General features: G+C 31.5%; 1 protein-coding gene and 1 long non-coding RNA gene across 2 annotated transcripts in view; both read right to left on the bottom strand.

Annotated features, from left to right (window-relative positions):
• Nucleotides 1–261: 261 nt before the first annotated feature.
• LOC139486241 (uncharacterized) lies at nt 262–2,185 on the bottom strand. Its single transcript, XR_011655526.1, has 2 exons — nt 1,328–2,185; nt 262–678 (listed from the first exon to the last, which is right to left on the bottom strand). It is a non-coding gene; the product is annotated as an uncharacterized lncRNA (long non-coding RNA).
• Nucleotides 2,186–4,761: 2,576 nt separating this feature from the next.
• LOC139486240 (ran GTPase-activating protein 1-like) overlaps nt 4,762–24,660 on the bottom strand; it is a 50,145-nt gene continuing 30,246 nt past the window's right edge. The window contains exons 7-17 of the mRNA XM_071271021.1: nt 21,083–21,196; nt 19,413–19,512; nt 18,349–18,433; nt 17,977–18,028; nt 17,570–17,665; nt 13,298–13,393; nt 12,572–12,616; nt 11,760–11,820; nt 8,233–8,321; nt 6,590–6,714; nt 4,762–5,027 (exon numbers count right to left, since the gene is read on the bottom strand). Coding sequence (XP_071127122.1) covers nt 4,958–5,027; nt 6,590–6,714; nt 8,233–8,321; nt 11,760–11,820; nt 12,572–12,616; nt 13,298–13,393; nt 17,570–17,665; nt 17,977–18,028; nt 18,349–18,433; nt 19,413–19,512; nt 21,083–21,196 — 933 coding nt within the window. The 3' untranslated portion in view covers nt 4,762–4,957. The remainder of the gene's footprint in view (nt 5,028–6,589; nt 6,715–8,232; nt 8,322–11,759; nt 11,821–12,571; nt 12,617–13,297; nt 13,394–17,569; nt 17,666–17,976; nt 18,029–18,348; nt 18,434–19,412; nt 19,513–21,082; nt 21,197–24,660) is intronic.

Genomic DNA, 24,660 nt, shown 5'->3' with positions numbered 1-24,660 from the left:
AAATTCTCTTTACGGTATGTGGTTTTCTCATTGTTTGAGATTGTACAGTAGTACCTGTAACTGCTTATACCTATTTCTTATTCATTTTTGCTTGATAAACTCACTAAATATCATGTATATACATTGTACCACATCTCCTTATTTTTATAAGCATTCCAATAACATGTACAATTGTAATTCAATTCTATATACCAAAGCAAAATGAACTGCACCACTTTCATTCACTAGTATGCATCTTTTGGCAAAATACAAGTTCTTAAATGACACAATATATATTTATTGATAAAAAAATAAAATTTAGTATACAACTCTTTAACAGGTATAAAAAAAAGCACAGCTGTGTCATAACTTGTGAAATCTGTGCTGAAAACATAGACATTGATGGTATTTGAGTAATTCCATATGTGAAGCTCAACATTAGCTCGTCAGTTGGTGGTGGACAGTTATAGTTCCTTCCTGCAGGCTAGGATGAATGACTTTTCAGGAAAACCAATTTCACAAATCAAAACTTTCCTCTAGATTTCTCCTACAATATTCATCCAGTTTAGTTCTTTTGTTTTAATTGGACACCGTCCTGATTTTTAATTTTGCAAACCATACAGTCTCTTGCTTGCAAATGGTGCATGAAAATAGGATGGGTATGGCAGTAGACAAGTCTCTTTAATGTGGGTTTGTGCCCTGAAAAAAAGTTTTATAACTTAAGTTTTTTGGAAACTTGTGCAACACACATACCTAAATAACTATAACATAGAAGAGAGCATCATTCGTGTCAATGTTTCGTTCCTGTTTACATTGTCATTGATATTTTTTCAGAAAGCCTGAGGCATAGCTCATGAATTCCTGTCATTACATCCTAAATTAATATAATTACTGCTAGTATAATTACTGCTAGAATAATTATCAGCATGATATACGTACACTATCATTGTACAACCCAAGTCTTCAGTATATACAATTGTTGCATTCATTCACTCCTGTGTTCAGTCGTTCAAAAATATTTAAACATCAACAAATGAACTTTAATAAGGACAAGAAAACACACGTACATACAACCCGTGTTTTACAAGTGTATTTGAAAGAGAAATATATCTGGTTAAACGATGTATAAAGGAGGAAAAATTGTAGATATTGCATAACGATGCTTTCTACCTAATAGCACGTGGATATGTTTACATATTTAGACTTGACCCAGTATGACCCGTACCTTGTAGGTCACCGCCGTCGTTTAAACACTAGACTACAGTCGTGTATAAGACAATAAAAAGCTTACGCCTGTACTATTTGTGTGAAGTAAATGTGTTTGTTCTGTACATTTAAATTGTTTTACCTGATAGCAAGAACGTATATCTATCCGTTTCCTTCTGAATTCACTTTGTCAAATTCTTCGAACTTCTTCAAAACATACGTATTACTGCGCCCGGAAGTGAGAAAAATATGAGAAATCCTCGTAAAATAATGCTATCTTCAATTTTGTGGAATCCATTTTGTTATATTAATTATACAAAGATAAAAAAAGTTACGATTTATTATGAATTTGCATATCATTATACGGCACGTTTATGGACTATTTTCCATAGCTGTATGTCGGTCATTTTGGCGGGAAATCATGTACACATACACACGTAGATTGGCTGGTACCCGATCGTAATGTTACACATCACATATATCAAATAGCTAATACCCGGAACGTAGTACCGGGAACCAGGATAATACGTAGACAACATACATAACTAATACCGAAATTGAAAACGCTTTACGGTTTCTCGTTCATAAACCGAATTCCGCTTTGATTTATAGAAGATGCAATATTAATCATGTTCAGTCGACTTTTCATTGTTTTATCAACGTCTGAAAGAATCTTTAGATGTCAGATAACACTCGAAATTGACCCGACTTCTTTCCACACGGAATACACATAATGATAGTTTGTAGTCAGGTTGACTGCTTATAATGCGAAATACACACTAATAACAAGTTCTATAAAACGAACAATACACACTGATCGTTTCTTTAGTCCCCAATGTAAATGAAAGAAACAAAAACCATATCATACCATAAAAAGAAGAGGAGAAATTCGAACATTTCCGGATCTATTTCTGGCAAAAAGACCCCCTGCAAAGATTGCGTATGAAAAGATGAACCTCATGACTTAAAAGTCAGGCCTTAAAGCACTGCCTTTAAAAACCATTATCACTTGTCAATTATCCGACGGCTTGCACCTCATTCCCGATTTTTTCGATACTCTCGGGCTTTTACCACGTTTACGTACGTACATAGTAAACAGGTAAAAGTAGAGCGGAAAATGTTCATTCATGAAATTTTCATGAATGAAACTGACGCAATCTGGCGTAGATTTCTTGTGATTTTCTCTTCAGCGTATGGAAGATCCGCGAAGTAGTGTTTGAGATACTCATTTTTAAAATGAAGTTAAATTCATCTGAATCGTCGGTGAACATTCAATTCTTTTTTATTAAAGCTGTAAAATTTTCAGTCAAATGAGAAGTTACTCAAAATTTTAAAAGAACCTTCCAAGAATCAGAATTCAAACACTAGTACTAAATTATCTCGGATCAGAATAAATGGCGATAATCTGTCACCATAAGTTTGAGGCCGATGGCTATGGAAAGTAGCAATAGCAAGCTATAGCAAACTTTCCAAAAAACATTTATTTGATGTTGCTTACCCATGCCTAAAAGATATAAATTAGGTACTGGTATTTTGGCCAAAAACATAAGTTACATGGTTTAGAAAAAAATGATGTAACAGTAGGAAATAAATTGCTTCCCTGAGCCCAGCTGGATATGACCCCAGATGTCCAACCTTGAAAAGTTTGTGTCAAAATGGACACAATATTCACACTTGATACAGGTCAGAATTTGGATTGTAATTAAATTTTTTTTGACACATAATAGGTTTCTGACACAGAATACCTGTAGTCAAAGAACTTCAAATTAATTATATGATTTGAATTTATATTCATTTTTTTGGCATTTGTGCAATATTCTATGCTGTTGAATATCTTAACAACTAAAAAAAATATTTGAAGAAATTTTCGTTTAATTTCTTAAATCTGAAATGAAAAAAATTGTCCCCTCCCCCTCAAATATTATTTTTCTCAAGGCATGGTCAGTAACTCAATTCAAATTTCTAATGGAGTTTACAACCATAATTACCCATTTAAATACATCATAAAAGTTTTAAAATATAAAATGACATACATTTGTACATAGTCATGGTTAAAATTAATATTGGCCAAGTTCGAATGGATATCTAGAGTAGATGGGTTTGCATGGTCATATATAACACCTGTTATGATTGGATATAGCTTTCCTGCCTTTAGAACTCTAAGAGCCCTGGGTTGTGGCAGGGTTCCTCGAGATCGACTTGATATCCTGGATGTTATGACATCAATCCAATCAAATTTGAATGTAAACATCTTCAGAGTAGGGGCCTAGTACTTCTGGTAATTTAGGGGCCAGTTGAAGGACGCCTCCGGGTGCGGGAATTTCTGGCTACATTGAAGACCTGTTGGTGACCTTCTGCTGTTGATTTTTTCTATGGTCGGGTTGTTGTCTCTTTGGCACATTCCCCATTTCCATTCTCAATTTTATTTAGAGACCTTACTCTTCAAAATTCTTTACCATTCATGTGGAACTCTAGTCAGAACTGGAGTTCCATTTGAACTTGGCCATTAGTATTGATTCATAGTAACTGCTAAAAATAAATTGACAGCTGATCAGCAGAAGACAATAATTTCTAGATACATCATTTACAAGCATTGAAAGGGAGGTAATCAAACAATGTTCTTTTAATTGATTTGGATACTCTACCCCCTTTTTACACTGCTTTTAAATTATCTCAATTGTCAGAAAAACTCTTGTTTTTCCCGTTTTTTTGCCCCTAATTCCTAAATTGTTTGAGCCAAAGTAAATCCTAACCATCCCTTTGTGGTAAAATTTCAGAGAGATTCATACACTTTAACACAAGGTATTGTCTGGAATTTACAAAAATACTTATTTGGGCCCCTTTTTGGCCCCTAATTCCTAAACAGTTGGGACCATAACCCCAAAAATCAATCTCGACCTTCTTTTAGTAGTTATAAACCTTTTGTTAAAACTTTTTTGATTTCTATTTACTTATATTAAAGTTATTATCCGGAAACCATCTGTCTTTGGACGAAGCTGACGACGACAAAGACAACGTGATACCAATATACAACATTTTTTTTTTTATTCTTGGGTTTGTTTAAAAATCTCCTATAAAAAAAAAGCCAAAATATGTCTATGGGACACAGCTAACACTTGCATATCAAATAAAGTTAAAAAGGGCCATAATTAAAGAACGGTAAAACTGATGGTAAAAAAATTGTACTTGTGCTGAGTTTTGTGGAAATAAGTATTGTGTATAAGTTTCATAAAATTTCATTGAGGAAAATTTAAGTTAGAGAACGGAAACAAAAAAATCTGCAATTTTTCCATTTATAAAGGGATATAACTCTAAAACAGTAAAAGTGACGCCACCAAAATTTAAACCTGATCTGTATTTTGTGATAATAAGCATTGTATATAAGTTGCATAACATTCGGCTAAGACAAAATTAAGTTAGAGAACGGAAACCAACTTTGGGATGTACATACATCCTGACAAGGGTAATTCTTAATGCCCCCTACACTACATTGACATAAAACTTTAAAAAGACCAAATGTAGGATCACTATGTCTCGCTTTTGCAACAAAAATTGTAGACTCAACAAAATTCAAAACAAATATCATATTTTATGACCATATAGTATACATGATTCATACAAAACCGTAACAAAAACTCATCATAATTAAGTATAATCTGTTATGTGATATCTTAAGATTGTTCAACAATACAAGGTTTTTACTATCATTAAAAATAACAATGTTGACATGTGGTGAAATGTGTTTGGTCCTTTAAAGCAGTATGGTTCTCCATTAATATGCCATTAATGTCTGCAACAGTTTGTGTCTTGCTTCTTTGGACTGGTCTAATAATGGATGAGGTCTGGAATAAAATGTTGTTTATATTAATACCTTGATATGGTATGAGTGTCAATGAGACAACTCTCTATATAATTCACAATTTATAAAAGTAAACCATTATAGTTCAAAGCATGGCCTTCAACACGGAGCCTTAGCTCACACAGAACAGCAAGCTATAAATGGTCTAAAAATCACTAAAATCAAACAATCATTTGCTACCATTTAATAATGCTAGATTATCTATTTGACTACAGTTTGTAATTTTCAAAGTATACATTAAGTTGAGTACTTCATACTTAATGTAGTTAGATTTCCATTGACATAATTTTATATTGAGTTATTTCCCTTTGCTGGCCAGAATGATTTTCTTATTTGACAACCAAGTTTTACCATGTATTGCATGTGAAGGTTGATAAACGTTCCTTAGTAGATCAAAGTGATGAAATAAAAAAAAGGGTTAAACAAATCAAAATAGATATGAAATCAACTTCTGTAAATTGCCCCACAACCTGGTGTCAAAGGGAAACAATTCTAGCACAAATTGAGAACTATCTATTGCTTGTAGATACTTTTTGTTTATAGGTTAAAAGTAAGAAAACTTGGCACTTATTCTACATGTTCTGGATATTACCCATGTAAACAAATATTTAATAGAGTACATTATTTCCTCTTTGTTCTTCTTTTAACTTGTAGAATGCATACATACAAAAGATCTGTTACATACTAAGAACTTTTGAAATATGTATATATTGCAAATTCAGAAATTATTGCGAGTTTTTTTTTTATTGCGAAAAAAATTGTAAATGCAATAATTTGAACCTGCATTTTGAAATATTTTATATGAATTAAACAAGATTTTTCTCTAAATCGTAAAAATATAAATCTCATTTAAATCTAAAATGACAAAATCACAATTATAAATGCACGCAATAATTTCTAAATTGACAGTAGACAAAAATATTTATAATTCTTTTTTACTGAAACATGATTGAGAAAACTGCATATTACTGTAAATTCCCAAAATTATTGCAATGTTTTTATTATTGCGAAAAATGTGACAGGTTTATAATCGCAATAATTTGATCTCGAAATTTTGAAATTTTTTGTATGAATAAAACACGATTTTTCTTAATTTTGCAAAAAATAAAATCGCAATAATAAATGCACGCCATAATTTCTGAATTTACAGTAATATACAGTTTCCTCAATCATGTTTCATTAAAACAAGAATGTGTCCTCAGTACACGAATGCCCCACTCGCACTATCATTTACCATGTTCAGTTGACCGTGAAATTGGGGTAAAAACTCTAATTTGGCATTAAAATTAGAAAGATCATATCATAGGGAACATGTGTACAAAGTTTGAAGTCGATTAGAAACATCAAAAACTACCTTGACCAAAAACTTTAACCTGGAGCGGGACAGACGGACGGACGGACAAACGGATGGACGAACGGATGCAGGGACGAACGGACGCACAGACCAGAAAACATAATGCCCCTCTACTATCGTAGGTGGGGCATAAAAATTATTAATATACATTCTAATCTAACTGTATGAATTCAAAATAAAAGATAGCTTACTTGCTCATAAACATAGATAATATTTCTCTTGAAAACTTTGGGAAGAATGGCTGCTTGACAAGGTGCTCTAATACCAACAGCGGCCCCATTAACGTACTCGGAGGTTTGTACTTCTTATCTTCACCCTGAAACAAACCAGTCTATAGTTCTAACAACAAAGATTAAAGGTATATATAACTCAAACTTATTTGAATGAGTTAAGAAGAAAAAAGTAATTTTCAATTGTTTCAGTATAGTTATATCATATTTTCTGGAACTATGACACATTTAAAATATCAAGATGCTAACAAAAATCAAGGTTCAAGGTTATACATGGAAAGTTTTATAATATAGATTTTTAAAAATTATAATGGTAAATTATTTCCAGTACTTAATCGATGAAAATTTCTTAAATATGCAGTTCTTATGTTGTACTGTTACACCACTGTTCCAGGTGAGTGGGAGGGTTTAACCCCACCACATTATGTATGTATGTGCCTGTCACAAGTCAGAAGCTTGTAATTTAGTGGTTGTCGGATTGTTAATTTGTTACCTTTTTGTTGTTTGTTCATTTTTTGTGAATAAATTAGGCTGCCAGTGTTCTCGTTTCAATTGTTTTACATTGTCATTTCCGGGCCATATATAGCTGACTATACAATATGGGCTTTGCTCATTGTTGAAGGCCATATGGTGACCTAGCCGTATAGTTTTTAATTTCTTTGTCAATTGGTCTCTTCTGGAGAGTTGTCTCATTGGAAATCATACCACATTTTTTTTTATAGTTAAAAACATTGTGAATTTTTCCAGTCACTCAATTTTTGTTTTCCAATTTACAACCATTTGCAAAATTACTCAAATATCATGTTAGCTGATTTGAAAAGATTTGAAAAGTCCCTTCATACCCTTCCACCTTCATGTGAATTGAATAGTCCAAAAGCAACATGGTGGGTGGTAAAGGGTTATTCTTGTGCAACATATTTTGCCATTTTTATTTCACATACAGCTGTGAAAAAGGTTCGTTATTCACCATGTTTTGTGAAATTGGTAAAAAGATCAACGTGCAAAACATTTTTAATTGTTTGTTCATTGTGAAATGGTAATTTTGTTTTGCAATCTTCCGTGTGGTTGGACTTTGTGAATACAGCTGTTTCTCAAACCTAGCCTCTTTTAAAGAGATCTAGAATATTCATAGAAAATTAATTTTGTTTACATACTGGTTCCCAGTTATGCTCTCAGTGTTCCATCTCAAAGAGACATAACTTGGGAATGTTACCAGTAAATATACATGTGTATATTGTTTACATTAAAATCTGTGGTAACCCTTCATTCGAGGTAGGGATAGCTAAGAAAATTTGTGTTAGTTTAAACTCTGAAATGTTCAGGGCATATAAATGTTGAAAATATGCCGCACAGCCCTATATTTGACCTTTGAAAAAAAATGTAGTGCATATGAACTTTCAATTCTAGAATAAGATTTTTTTCAAAACTTCTTAGTAAAAATGGTACAGTTTTAGCCATAAAAGAAGTTCCTATGGGAAATTGCATGGTCAATATTTACAGAAATGCAACATGTCGATACCCCCCTTTACGCCCCTAAATATGTTGTAATTATTGTCAGGGTCATAGTTTCATATTACTTCTATTTAGAGCTTGTTAATACTTACCTTTAATATTCCCATACTGACTAATATACTGTTAGCTAACATTGAACCTGTGTTGTGTTCACTTTTTAATGTCTCCTCTATAAGCTTTTCTGGAATAAATATATTTATGATGTTATAAAAGTGACAAATAAAAAAAATATTTGTCAACATGAAGTACACTAGCAGTGACAAAAAATATTTTATTTGAGCCTAAAAAATATCTACAATGTTTTCAATATTTAATTCTATAGCATTGCCAGTATCTGTGTCTCGGCTTATGATCAAGAGATACATATTTTCTTTGGGACCAAATAAGAGTATACTGAATGGCAAATCTGAAACCATATACATACGCAGGTAAATTTCGCTCACATGAATTTTACATGGATCTCACATGGATTTCACATGATTTTTTTCTATCTGAGATTTATCGGTAATACACAAGCCTTTGGATGCAGAAATTTCATCCCCTCGTTAGAGCCTTATGTCAAGTTAACAAACACAGTTCTATTGATTCTTATCTTACAAGACATTTTAACTTTTGAAATAGAATTTTAGGTTGAGTGAGAATAACATCTTTTAATTTTTTTTATTCCCAAGAAAAACTTATTATTAACACACAGTGTAGATACTATTCTGTACGCTTTCCGGAAGTCGCGATTTTCGAAGCGAGAACTTTTTGGATCACATTTTAAATTTGTCGGATATACTATATTAAACGGTAAGATGTTCATCTGTACATTGCTTAATGATTAATTCAGCTGACATCGATACTCACAAATGGTTTATAATTAAATTTAGCACATTCATTATTCGTATCTTTGCCTTAATTAAGAGATTTTCAAGTGCATCACTAAGGAAAATCAGTTGGTGAACCTAAAAACAATCTTTTTGCACTCTTACTGTACAAATTAACGTAAAATCCAGACTTAATTTACTAGATAAAGTGTATTTTAAGTGGTGGTAAAAGTTTCAGCCAGATCTTTGAAGCCAGAAATAAGAAAATTACACTTGTTTGAATTTCTCACTGTACGATCAGTCTCGCTTGTATATTTTGAAACTGTATGATCAGTCGTTATTTCACTGTATTCTAGTAGTGATTTCAAAGTTATTTACGATACATTAGAAGATGGCATTTTTCTAAATAACACAAATATATTTTAATAAATTCACATCCTGTAAACTTTTCAAACATGTTTTAGCTTGATAGGGTGTACTCGACTTATTACATTAAGTATAAGGATGTTTGAATGTGGCTGAAATAAGAAAAAGGTTTGTTTGTTTATAGAAGTTTCAGAAATGTCCTCCGTTTTACTTAAAATTGTACAAACACACAGATTTAATAGTTACTATATAAAAATGCATGAATTTACAAACATTCGAGGCCGTACTGTAGCCTATAATTGATCACAGTTCCTTCACTTTGTTTTGGATGTAGATCTGTCTCTTTCACACTCAATTGTACACCACTTTGTGAGGCGATGGTTTATAGTGATAATGAAGTCCGTCTTTCCGTTTGTCCGTTGGACCGGTACAACATGTTTCGCCGGTTTTGCAAGCGCATCTCCACATACACCACTTAATATACATTGGTGTTTCCAGACATTTTTAAATGGAGAGGGGGTCCAATCCAGGAGAAAAGAGGATTCCAAATATATGTTCCCATACAAATGCATTGAAAGTTAAAAAAAAAAAGAGTTTCAAACCGCCGGATCCCAATTTTCTTGAATCCGTCACTGGTATAACTATTAATTATTTTTTTCTCGGATTCCGTATCATAAATATAAAAAATATAAAAAAGAAGATGCGGTATGATTGCCAATGAGACAACCGTTCACAAGAGATCAAAATGACACAGATATTAACAAATGTAGGTCACCGTATGGCCTTCAACATTAAGCAAAGCCAATACCACAGAGTCGGCTATAAAAAGCCCCGAAATGACAATGTAAAACAATTCAAACGAGAAAATTAACTGCCTTATTTATATAAAAAAAGGAATGTATTTCTGATTTTATTAAGAATATTTTATGGGGTCTCTTTATATAAGATACCGACTTGGACATTGCATTATATGGGGGCACCCATCAGATATTTCCAACCGTGACCTCCAAAACCAATTGTTAAACTTTTCTAAAATTGCTCCATTTGTAATCTATTAATATATGTATGGACCTTCTATTTCGAATATTTTGTAAAAATATTTTTGATGTTTCTCTATCGTAAATACGGACTTTGTCATAACCTTATATTGGGCGTACCTATTTTATATCCACAACTTCCTTCAGACACTTGCCATAACTTAATGAATCTTTTTTTTCAGATTCCTTATCATTTAATTCAATTGTGTACCTCTTATTTTGGTTTTTCGAAAAATCATCAGTTTTTTATTTCCATGATATGGACTTTTCCATTACCTTATTGGGTGGTACCCGCTTACTATACGCAACTTTCAAAAACTTACCATATACTAGTATTAATAAAACTTTCTCATATTCGTTATTAAATGATGCCCCTGTGCACCTATAATTTAGTTTTTCTGGTGGTTTATTTTTTTCCAAAACATGGACTATAGAAGTGGCGGGGTATAATTTCGTTAATTCTTTCCTCAATACCTAAAGTTTTTTAACAAAGCTTTCTCTATCTATTTTTTGTCATTTTAAAAGAGACAGGCTTGATGTATGTAATCACCAATTGATCAACGGTAGACGGTGTAAATAGTCTTTAAAAATGTAATAGTTAAACAGATAACTGCAACGACACACTAATACAGTCCACAAGCGAATCATGTATTGCTTTTTAGGCATTTGATTTTAAGTAAGACTGACGGAACAAAAATTAATTTGCCGTCTACAAAAATCATCAGAAATATATTTGTATTGTCTGATGAAAGAAATTACACGTTATAGTTCCATGGACACAATCATAATATCACATAGACACGTACATACCTTCAAATTGCCGTTGTTTTTCAGTCAAGGTCGTTAAAAACTTCCATTTGTTGTTGTTTTTTTCTTCAAAATCACGACTGGTCATACAGACAAAAAATCTGAAATCGCTACTAGAATACAGTCAGTTTTAGACTGATCGTACAGTAATTTATTTTGGGTTCCTCAAGGAAAGCATATTTTTTTATTTGAAATACGAACATTCTACTTAAATACGGTAGGAATATTGAAACAGTATATATTTTACTGTAAACTGATGCAAATATTCGCAATAAAAGATTATCTGCTTTGTACTACGAGAGCAAAATTGTCAATCGATTTCACTTTTTTCTATGAAGTTGGTGTGATGCACGCGAATATTTTATATTCTACTGCATGTTTTTGTTACAGTTACTCATATTTATGATGTTATACATACATTTAAGATGTGCAAAGCACTTTATAGATATAGGAGTAAACAAATGATGAGAAAAAGCACCAAAACAAAACCGTTCTGTTAGCCAGTTTGAAATCCTCGCTTCGAAAATCGCGACTTCCGGATAGCGTACAGAATAGTATCTACACTGTGTAACATGATAGTGTGTTTTTATTTTTACTGACCTGCACATTCACATACAGAATCTTTTGTGTCTACATCGTCCTTTGTAACAATGGAGGATATCTACAAATCATCATACATAAGTACAAATATTTAAGGAATGACTGTAATATTTTTTCTGTCTATGAAGAAATAACATAAAAAATGTGGTGCACACTGAATAACGCGTGTATGTTATTTTGAATAGACAGAAAAAATATTACAGTCATTTCTTATAATTTAATTCTAAATTCCATTTTAAACTGTAGAAAACCATGAAAAAACATTGATGACTTCACGGTCACATGACTAAATTATGTCTATGGGCTCATAACAAAATAACGTCAGCCAATCAGAAGACGTGTTACATCCAAAATTAAATTATTTATAAATATTCATTGCATTTAATGACGTACAAACAAATCCTTATTGTTATATTAAATCACATAATAACAATCGTATGTGTGCAAAAAAAAAAATAGTATTCTCACGTGTCAGCAAGGGCCCTACATGGACATTTTTGTGTGCAGCACAGAACAAAATGAATTAGTACTGATGAAAATTAATCAAAGTAATACTTGTTACTAGAGTATGAAACATGTAGTTTTGTGCCAAATAATATTTTGCCAATTGATTTCGGACTTAGTTTTGAATTTTCCTCGTATAGATTTTTTTTGTTTTTTTACCTTATACTCAGTTTAAAATTTTATTTGCATCGATTTTAAAATCATTCTATTTTGAAATTGCGCTCAACATATATTTTGCAAATATAAAACAGAAAATATTTGAGATCAAAGATAAATTCATAAAAACTACTTTCATTCTTAAATCTTACCCTGAGAAATGTCTGCATGACTTTGTCTATATCGGTGATTTCATTCTGTAAATAAAAAAACCAATGCAAATCTACAGATTAATTTGAGTAATTTTTTTTTTTGGTTGATCATGAAATCTTTACTAGCTATTTAGAAAATATAAAAACATTGAAAGAACAGATTTTCCAATCACGTTATTTTATCTGCCGAAGGGCAATAACTCTAATGTATTATGTTTTTATTCATACATAAAAATCTTACATGAAATGTATGCCTGTTATCATTCAAGAAACCAAATTTTAATATCATTTATATTTTCAAAATACTTCGTTTTCACTGATTATCAATCTTTACTTAATTTTGATCCAAATATAAAAAAGAAGATGTGGTAGGATTGCCAATGAGACAGCTGTCTACAATCGACCAAAATAACACAGACATTAACAACTATAGGTCACCGTACGGCCTTCAACAATAAGCAAAGCCCATACCGCATAGTCAGCTATAAAAGGCCCCGATAAGACAATGTAAAACAATTCAAACGAGAAAACAAAGTTCTTTCAAAATTCTGCCCGTTACAAAGGAGAGGGTGATTTTTCCATCTGTCATTTAGTAACATGTGTTTCTGCTGTTGGTCTAATTCTTCTAAGCAAATTCGTTATAGTTCATGCAATTCATCTGATGTAGATAAACATGTTGTTTTTGTCTAGAAGCTCTAAATTTCTAGAGTCTTACTGTCTACCTACCCCAAGTTCTTGTATTAAGTTATCAGCTTTTTGTTTTCCCATTTGTTTCAGTTTCTGCGGTGATGGAAACGCCAAGAAGTCTTTAGCAGATACAGCCTAAAAATAATATTACTATGATTGTACAGATGTGGAAGACTTATCATTCTCACTAAATATCTGAAATGTTCGTCAAATACCTCTCTTAAAACCATTAAAGAATCTTTCTTAAAATCAAAACTACTGTCAACTCATTTCTTTATTCAATTACAACAAGAAAATTAAATCCTTCAATCAATTTGAAGAGAACAAGAAGGGCTTAATTCAAAATTAAGTAACTGCAAAAATAAGTTGTTATGTCAATGACCACAACAGTTTTTACCTCTAGTGTTAGTAAAATATTGGTATAAAAAAAGTCTATTGATTTTGGATTCCCTCAACAGATATTTGGATAGGGATACTGTGTAGGCACTCAAATTACAGGTGAGTTGTTAAACATATCTTTGTAGGTCAATCCGAGTAAACTTATCGATTACTAACCTTAACTGCTATGAAAGGATATTTTTAATTTTCCAGGAGGCATGCATTGTATGATACTTATCTTGTCACTCCATTTAATTTTCCTTCCCATAATGCAATGTTTGTTTTCAGTAGCCATTTTTTTTTGTTATAGGGATTCAGATACTACAGATACAAACATTTTCAGTATAAAAATTTATATCATGTGCTGGGATTCTGCAAGAATTTGTTTGTAAACTGATCTTAATATAAAGTACACAGCTACAGAACATTATATTATGACTTCATGAAATTAGGTGTTCCACAGTTTGGTTCCTTAACTGATTTTAGATTGATGATTAACACCACCTTGAAAAAGTAAAATCACAAAAATACTGAACTAAGAGGCAAAAAATCAATTTGGAAAGTCCATAATCACATGGCAAAATCAAATAACAAAACGCATCAAAAACGAATGGACAAGAACTGTCATATTCCTGACTTGGTACAGGCATTTTCAAATGTAGAAAATGGTGGATTAAACCTGGTTTTATAGCGCTAACCCTCTCACTTTGATGACAGTCTCATCAAATTCCGTTATATTTACATTGAGCGATATCTTGCATTGGAAGTCAGTTTTAATCAGTGTAGGAAACCAGAGTGCCCAGAGAGAATCACATGCTTTTTTCAGTAAAACGAGCAAACCAAAAAAAGAAAACAGAGGCCCTTAAAATTTAACACAAGACAACTGATAATTTTCACTACTTGAAGCAGGCACATGAACATGAGGCAGTGTTAAACTAGTTCCCTGAGATCCAAATCTTTCACCTAAAATTGCTTAAAACATAAAAAGGATAAGTATAAAACTATTTTGACATGAAAGGAAACTAATGCATTATGGGATTTTTTCCAAATCAATGGTGTATATGTCTCTTCAAACTACCAAAACACAAAAACAGATGTGTCAAAAGTTTATTCATGCTATTATGCATACACAGTTTGCCTTGATAAAAAAGTGCAAAAAAAGATCTAGCAAAAACATTGACACAGTAACATTTAAGTATGTAACACATTTTAAGATAATTGAATATTAAAATCATTTCAAAAATTTAATATCTTATAACATTTAAATGACAGTTGTATAGTTAAAGTATTTGTTTTTGACACAAAGGAAACATTTTAACAAGGGCTAGCTGAATGTTTTTTTTTAAACCATGGTTAATAAACTGTTGCATATATGTGTCACCTTTTTGTAATTTTGACATTAAGATGCAAATGTTGAAATTAAAATAAAGATACTGCATTTAATATGCAAATATTTTAAGTCAATCAACCATAACTGAAGGTATTGAGCAGTCAGAAACACCATACCTAAGTCTTGCTTTTTGACTACTTCAAGGAGAGACAAAAATACCATATTCTGAATAAAGGTTTCATACAATAACAAGCTATATTATGTCCAGTAATAATAAATAGTTGTCTTTGCAAACTCTCAATAATGTGTTTTTTTAATATTTTTGTTGTACAGTGCTTCTCATAGGTTTTAATACATGAATTAGCCCTTACATTTTAGAAGTCTTGGGAGAGATCCATTAGGGATTGTGAGTAAATATAAACAAACAACAAAAAAAGCCCTGATGGCTTCTATTAGCTCTCAAATATTGTAAACTCAGAATTGTTTGCATTGTTTTTATTAATGCGAAATTGTAACAGGTATCACAAATACAAAAACTAAAACTTTCTAGTATCGCAATAGTATATCTCACATTCGTGTCTGTTGTTCAATGATCAAAATTAATCTTAGGAGAAATTTCCTAATTTATTGTTTAACACTTTGTTTTTTTTTCTTCTTAAGAACATGTTCCCTGGTCGGAAAAAAGCTAACATTATATAACAAGTTGGACATCAATAGAGGAAAATCTATTATCATACAGATACTTCTCTACTGCTTTTGATGTTTTTAAACAGGATCCTTGGTTTTGCATGTTTTGGTTTTATTTGTTGTTATCACACAAATATGACTTAATCAAAGGACAAAGCAATGCTGAGGGACAATTGGACATATCAACAGACTCATGAATAAAAGGCAGAGTTATGACTAAAGTACACTGCTGAGGGGTTCTCATAAAAAATAATGCATTTAAAATTCTTGGAGGGAGTTTTATAAAAACAACACAGAAGCACCCTGAGATCATCTTAGAGAAATAGTCCTACACATTAAAATTAAAATATTCTATCACAGTTTGCTCATTTGAAATAACAGTCAGCAGGAACACAGTTCTAACAAATGCAATTGTGTGGTACACTTATGGTCATGTGATCTACACCTATACACAAAAACAATTTAACATTACACACTAAAAAAATAATGTTCAAAATTAAGATCACATTGTTTAAATTTCTTAGACAGTTTTGTTATGCAAACACATTAATTAATAGAACTTTTTGGTTTTTATTATAAATTTAACAAAATTGAAAAAAATCATTTACAATGATTGAAATTGAAAAATCTTACAATAATAGTAACATAACAAATTTATTCAAAAAATAGTTATGTGAAATATTGCATTTAAAGTACATAAAAATACTGCCTAATAACCTTATTAAAAGGTTACACTTAAGTAGATGTAACTAATGCACACTCGATCATGTCCCCTTTAGTAAGATATTTCAAGGTCAATAAATTTTCTAAAAATTTGCAATGAAGAACAACAAACTATCAACAGTTATGTGAAATTGCATTCTTGAAAATTTGTGGATTGTCAAACATTGAGAACTAATCCTATCTTTTGAGTTCCTGTTTCTATAGCAACCATCGTCATGACAAACTCAATTTCTGAAGGTCATCTTCAAGTGTGGCCTCCGTCTGAAAATACAGACAAAAACTTACTAATAATTTAGAATTAGTAAAAGAATTGTGGGAAAATTAATCTGTGTGAAAAGTGAAGATTGTTTTTACAGAAACACACACAAAAAGAAGAAAGGAAAGACTATTCTAAAATATTTAACTTTCTATATCAAAATTATGGTAAAAGTTTTGTAATTTGATATTAATCAAAATCAACAATTTCAGAAAGAAGACCACACCTGGTTGAAACTGAGTGCTAGCTATAAATATTATTAACTGTTGACACAGAGATATATGTCTTGTCTGTGTAACCTAATTACAATCATTAAATATTGATGATGACAATGGTGCAAACAGAATGGTCAAGTCTGGCTTCTATGACTTTTTTAAAAGCCAGAAAATAATCATATTTAATTTTCAATATAGATCTCTATTTATTATTTAAATGGTAAACCACTGCAATCCATTGCATAATTTACTGCAATACTTTTAATCATTAAAAACAAAATAAACCACCAGAAGCATATAAAATACTCTGTCCTTTGGCATGACTAGATGTGACACACATTCAATATTATGTAGCTTCTACAAAAGCATAACTGGATATTTGTAATTCTTTTGACCTTGACAAATAGCTGAGGGTCATCTTATCAGTGTTTGAGATGTATATTCTTTGACCAAGAGCTATAGCTAAGGGCCATCTAACCTGTTTTTAAGCATTATACTTTTGCCCTGGACTTGTAGCTCAGGGTCATCTAATCTGTTTTTTGAGATGAAATGCCTTTGACCATTACCAGTAGCTCAGGGTCATCTGTTGTGAGGTGTTATGGCATTGACCTTGATCTGCATCCTAACTATCTTACCTGTTTTTAGGTTTTATGCCTTTGGCCATCTTACCTGTGTTAGACATGTAATGCCTTTGGCCTGTACATGTTTCCCGACTAACTTACCTGTTTTTTAGGTGTTATGCCTTTGCCTTTGACCTGTAGTTCAGGGTCATTAATGATATCTCCTTCCTGATCTTCCTGTGCCTCATCCTCTTCTTCCTGAAAGTGATAGATTCATGAGCAATCACAAACTCCCTTTATGGTTGATTATGACCTTCACTGGATTTGGTTATCATTTTAGGTCCAGTGTGTGTAGCAATTGAATTATCATGTCAACTTTTGAAAGGTGTTCCGTATAATAACATCAGACAAAGCTCTAATCAACATGATCAATGAAAATGAAATATTGGAGTCATTAAATTTTAGCATGTTTAATTACTGCTAATCAAAACAATTTTGGAAAGATGAAAAAGGGGTGATTATTATACACAACTGTGTACTTTACACAGATAACTATGTACGGTACCAACCTCATCATTGTCATCTTCTACATCATCCTCATCAGCTGATCCTTCATCATCACTGCAAATAAGAAATTTAAGAATTTCTTGTATGTTTTGTCATGTTTGTGTCAACCATTTTAATTATAAATATTCTAAGCTTCTAAGTAATACTGCATATTTATAAATTTTATGTAAAAAGAATGGAAATACAAAGAAACTTCCCTTTTTTTATGCTATAACCTTTTAAAAAGATTATTTTGGGGTATATTGATGTAGTTAGACACATAATGAACTATCACCTAATGAAATTTGCTTTCTCTATTTTTTATTGCATGTTTTTGAACAGAAGTCTTCTTTCCCCTCAAACCATTCTAGTGCCATATAAAAATTAAAACAAACCTAAGAGACGCCAGGAGATCCACCTTGTCCATCGCTTCCATTGTTCCTTTTAATTCCTCTACACCATTCTCTCCTAACATATTACCTGTGTAATATAAACATATTACCTGTGTATAAACAAAATATTATCTGTGTAGTCTTCACGACGAACTGTTAAATCTACAGACCCAGAGCTCAATTTTTGTAAAATTTAAGTTAGATTTTGTTGGCCTGTAGATATGAATTTTACAGGCCCAAGAGCAATTTTACAAGTCTAGGCTGCCACTCAGTGTGAAGACTGCCTGTGTATCATAAACATATTACCTGTGTATTAATTATACACAATTTTTCGTGGGTTTCATTGGTACAGGTATATGTTCAACAAATAACAAATGGTCTATTTGCTAAATGTATGCAGAGATTGGTCAACCACAAATCGAATATATATCCATAAAAAAGGCAAATTTTCCAAAATCCATGAAAATAAATAAATCTAAGGTATGAAGTTTCCAGGGATTAACTAACGACCCATTTCAAAATGATCGTATTGTGGTAAACCAATGTAAAGCAACATACTATAAAGATAGGGTGTGAATACCAACAAACAACTCTCTACCAGACACAAAATGACATAGAAATTAGCATCTATAGGTCACAGATCTGCCTTTAATAATGAGCAAAATTATATAGAAAACAAGACTAATTTTGTATTCAATGAATGGACACCTGATGACACATATAATATTGACCCCATGCCATAGTCCAAAAAACAAAACTTCCCTTTCAACCCTTTTTCATCCATTTTAAAGGGGTTCTTATTGGGGGGATCTGATCCCAGATCCTGCTTACTGTTTTGTCAGATTCCTATATCTCACTTACACTATGTACGAAAGCAATTCTTATTTTTTTGTAATTTCCCATGTCTGGCTAGACTTCATTACCCATTTTCATGGCACAATACTTTTACGTGTCACGCTTACAAAAAATCAACAATCCTGCGTCTCGCTTAGACCCAAATGAGACCCACTTTAAAGGAATAGTCCTCCAGTTTAATGCAAATTGATCTAATTTCACAATAAACTTACAATTCAGATCTAATTTTGTCAGTTTATCCTTGCCCTCCATACTCTCTGCTATCGCCATTGCTCCATCTGTCATTATTTCATTCCCTGACAGGTTTAATTCCTATAATATAAATGTATTCCATATTACTGTAACCTGCACAATATCATACAATTGATTGCAATAAATGCCAATAAACATGATAGAGGTATAAAAAGGGGGGATGGTTTAGATCTCGTTTAACCCTGCCAATATTCATATTCCTGTCAAGCTCTTCATCGATGTTCACCTAACATTAAATCTTTGAAATGGAGTTATTGTAAATAAGTGTGGATGAAGGTGGCAAATATTTGATAATTTCTGTTTAATTTCTTCACAAATTTTATCTGACTTTTATACAAGTGAGAGGTTTAGCTAGCTATAAAACCAGGTGTAATCCACCATTTTCTACCTAAGAACATGTCAGTACCAAGTCAGGAATATGACAGTTGTTATCCATGTGTTTTGAGCTTTTGATTTTGCAATTTGATTTAAAAGGACTTTCGCTTCTGAATATTTCTCAGAGTTTGGTATTTTTGTACTTCTACTTCTTTGTAGAATTTGCTGTATTATTATTTTTGCTTTTGGGTTGCTGTACCATTGATGTAAATGCCGTTTCCTTTTATTCATATATATATTATCCTGTGAATACATTACTGTTCATGGGTTCCATTTTTACTTTGATTGCGTGAGTTTTCTTTTTAACTGAGCAACGAAGTAAACAATTTTTAAAGGCCTGTTTACAGAAATCGACAAAACAGTGATATAAATATCAAAGAAAAAGTCTTCATCAATTATCTAACATACACTGACAAGCCAACTATAAATTTTCATGGATATTTTGATTGATTGATTGATTGATCGGTGTTCAACTTGACTCATAGATGCCAACCCTCTTTTGACACAATCAGTAACAATCTATCATCAAATTTTCCGTAATTTTGAAAAGTTTTCAGTATTCAATCAAAAACGTGCATGTCCCAAAAAAATTACTGACGAGTGGTTTTAAAGTGATGTGCACTAACATGTTTCGTTAAACATGTTATCTATCAAACAATGATGTAGTATGTATTCCATTCATTAATTGTTCAGACGTTCTCGACTCGTACATTCGTTTTGTCAAAGAGAAGTAGAGAAAGGGGGAAAGCTACTTCATGAAATGCAAATTTGCCCCTTTGGAAGTCAGTTAGTAACCAAACAATAGGTCGATAACTCCCAAGAAACTGGAAGCATTACATTGGCATTTTCTAAATACTGGACCAGGACGCAAAAGTAATGATAAAAATCCGCGTTTTACAAAATTAAATGGTGATGACTGGGAATCCTTAACTATTTGACTTTGACCATAATAGCGTAGTTTTGATCGCAAAATCAGAAAAATTACGGAAAAATCGTAATGGTTACCATCTATGTTGACTTTGACTACTGTTGGCTTTTTGTTGCCATTTTGAATTGGTAGAGTAAGCTGAAGTGCCTCAAGAGAATTACTGACAATATTGAAGTTAGATTGGAGTAGAATACATCTGCCACATTCGGGACTCAACACACAGCCTCAGTGAGTAGTTGAACTACTTAGAAATATCATCCATCGACACCCAAGCTAATTTTTTAGCAGAGAAAGTTATGTCAACAATGTTATTAGTATCGTACTTACTTTTAACTTCTTATGTCCACCCTTCAAACTTTTGGCTAATATCTTTGCTCCATCTGTTTTGATAAGACAATCACCAAAATTTATAACTTCTAAATTCTGTAAATTTGGCAATACCTAAAAAAAAAATATAATAGGAAATTAAACAAGTTAACTTGTATCAAAGTGTCCTTTAATGAAAATATTTGAAATCTAAAATCTAAAAGTAAAAATTGACAGTATTTACAGTCTCATAAAGTCAGCTGTTAAATATTCAATAATTCATTTTTGGGGCCCTTAATAGCTTGCTGTTCGGTGTGATCCAAAGCTTTGTGTTGAAGGCTATACTTTGACCTATCGAGTGGGGTGCGCATATTCGCCGGGGACACAATTTCGCCATTTTACTATTTTGAGGTGTAAATACTTCAAAAGATGGCTGAAATGAAAGAAATATGCCGGTGACTTAGATTTTTATAACAAATATGGTTATTTTTTAAACTATGACAAAATTGCGGCACTTACCACAGGGGACCGAAAAACGGACAACGACTTTTCGGCCAATTTCCTGAATGAAAAACACGATTTCAAAGAAGTATTTACTAGTAAATTTTTTACTGATTGCCCTAAATTTCAGTTCTGTGCACCTTTAAAATGTCTGCTATTGCCATCTATAATGAAGTTGATTTGAAAAATATTGTTTAAAGCTGCAGTTATTTGGGTTTAAATAGATGTATAAAAACGGCGAATATGTGTCCCCCATTGACAAAACATCAGGCAATTTCAAACACCCTTAAATCTAACTTTTTAGATGATTATTTTTAAACAAACACGTTTTCAAGCTTAAGAATATTTTGCATTTGAAGTTATCTTCATATAGAAATATCAGTATACTTCAAAAACATATTGACCTGAACATAAACTGTAGAAAACATGGAAAGATATGGCGAAAATGAGCACCCCACTCTAATGGTTTACATTTTACTAATTGTGACTTGGATGGAGAATTGTCTCATTGGCACTCATACCATATCTTCTAATAATCAAATCAGATAACAACATCATTGAAGAAAAAATTAAAATCTTTATGAAAAAAATATAATGTGCCAGTATTTTGTAAAGATCCAATTTTAAAACCAAACTTGTTATATCAGCCCTATTAAGAAGTTAACATCAATTTTTCTCAAAAGACTTGTATTATGTAAAGGTTAACCTAAAGACAAGAAAATCTCTCTAGATTGTTCAAACATTTGATATTTCAAAAACAATGAAAAATAAAAAAATATCTTTGGTTGTTCAAAAAAGACTTGGTGTGTAACTATGTGTTACAAAATTATGAAAAGAAAAATAGGGATAGCTGAAACTAGCTGGCCAATTTTTTATGGCACTACATGGATAAAACCAGAACATTATAAATATCTAACAAAAAGTTAAACTACAAGACAATGAAACATCCTTAAAGTTGCTGGGGTGTCTGCTTCCATCTTGGATTTTAGCATAGCAGATAAGGGCTATTCCATTAAAATTTATGTGGGAGGGTAGGTAGGGAGTTTAATTATTGAATGTGGGTCATGGGTCTTTTTTCAGTATGCTTCTATTATAATTATGCAAAATTGGACCATTATCTAAAAAATGGTTCTTGATTGTAGGGATATTATGAAAATCCTTTCCTACCCTCCCATATACATTTTACACAACCTGTAGCCTGTAAGAAAACCTGGTGACAAATGTACTTGATATTATTTTTTTGAAAAAAGCCTGATATGAACTTCATTTTGACACATTATTAAAAAATTCTATGGATACTTATCTACATTAAATAACTCAAAGAATGTAAATAACAAACCTTGGCTATTCTTTGTGAACCTTTTAAACATTGCAAAGAATGTAAATAACAAACCTTAGCTATTCTTTGTGAACCTTTTAAACAACGCAAAGAATGTAAATAACAAACCTTAGCTATACTTTGTGAACCTTTTAAACAACGCAAAGAATGTAAATAACAAACCTTAGCTATACTTTGTGAACCTTTTAAACAACACAAAGAATGTAAATAACAAACCTTAGCTATACTTTGTGAACCTTTTAAACAAACCTTAGCTATACTTTGTGAACCTTTTAAACAAACCTTAGCTATACTTTGTGAACTTTTTAAACAATGCATAGAATGTAAATAAAAAACCTTAGCTATACTTTGTGTAAATAAAAAACCTTAGCTATACATTGTGTAAATAAAAAACCTTAGCTATACTTTGTGTAAATAAAAAACCTTAGTTATACTTTGTGAACCTTTTAAACAATGCAAAGAATGTAAATAAAAAACCTTGGCTATTCTTTGTGAACCTTTTAAACAACACAAAGAATGTAAATAAAAAACCTTAGCTATACTTTGTGAACCTTTTAAACAACTCAAAGAATGTAAATAAAAAACCTTGGCTATACTTTGTGAACCTTTTAAACAATGCAAAGAATGTAAATAACAAACCTTAGCTATACTTTGTGAACCTTTTAAACAACGCAAAGAATGTAAATAACAAACCTTAGCTATACTTTGTGAACCTTTTAAACAACACAAAGAATGTAAATAACAAACCTTAGCTATACTTTGTGAACCTTTTAAACAACTCAAAGAATGTAAATAAAAAACCTTAGCTATACTTTGTGAACCTTTTAAACAACGCAAAGAATGTAAATAACAAACCTTAGCTATTCTTTGTGAACCTTTTAAACAACACAAAGAATATAAATAAAAAACCTTAGCTATACTTTGTGAACCTTTTAAACAACACAAAGAATGTAAATAACAAACCTTAGCTATACTTTGTGAACCTTTTAAACAATGCAAAGAATGTAAATAACAAACCTTAGCTATACTTTGTGAACCTTTTAAACAACGCAAAGAATGTAAATAACAAACCTTAGCTATACTTTGTGAACCTTTTAAACAACTCAAAGAATGTAAATAAAAAACCTTAGCTATACTTTGTGAACCTTTTAAACAATGCAAAGAATGTAAATAACAAACCTTAGCTATACTTTGTGAACCTTTTAAACAACACAAAGAATGTAAATAACAAACCTTAGCTATACTTTGTGAACCTTTTAAACAACTCAAAGAATGTAAATAAAAAACCTTAGCTATACTTTGTGAACCTTTTAAACAACACAAAGAATGTAAATAACAAACCTTAGCTATACTTTGTGAACCTTTTAAACAACGCAAAGAATGTAAATAACAAACCTTAGCTATTCTTTGTGAACCTTTTAAACAACACAAAGAATATAAATAAAAAACCTTAGCTATACTTTGTGAACCTTTTAAACAACACAAAGAATGTAAATAACAAACCTTAGCTATACTTTGTGAACCTTTTAAACAATGCAAAGAATGTAAATAACAAACCTTAGCTATACTTTGTGAACCTTTTAAACAATGCAAAGAATGTAAATAACAAACCTTAGCTATACTTTGTGAACCTTTTAAACAACGCAAAGAATGTAAATAACAAACCTTAGCTATACTTTGTGAACCTTTTAAACAACGCAAAGAATGTAAATAACAAACCTTAGCTATACTTTGTGAACCTTTTAAACAACGCAAAGAA

This window comes from Mytilus edulis, chromosome 8, assembly GCF_963676685.1.
Source record: "Mytilus edulis chromosome 8, xbMytEdul2.2, whole genome shotgun sequence".
NCBI classification, from domain to species: Eukaryota; Metazoa; Mollusca; class Bivalvia; order Mytilida; family Mytilidae; genus Mytilus; species Mytilus edulis.
This window is presented reverse-complemented; position numbering and strand designations above follow the sequence as displayed.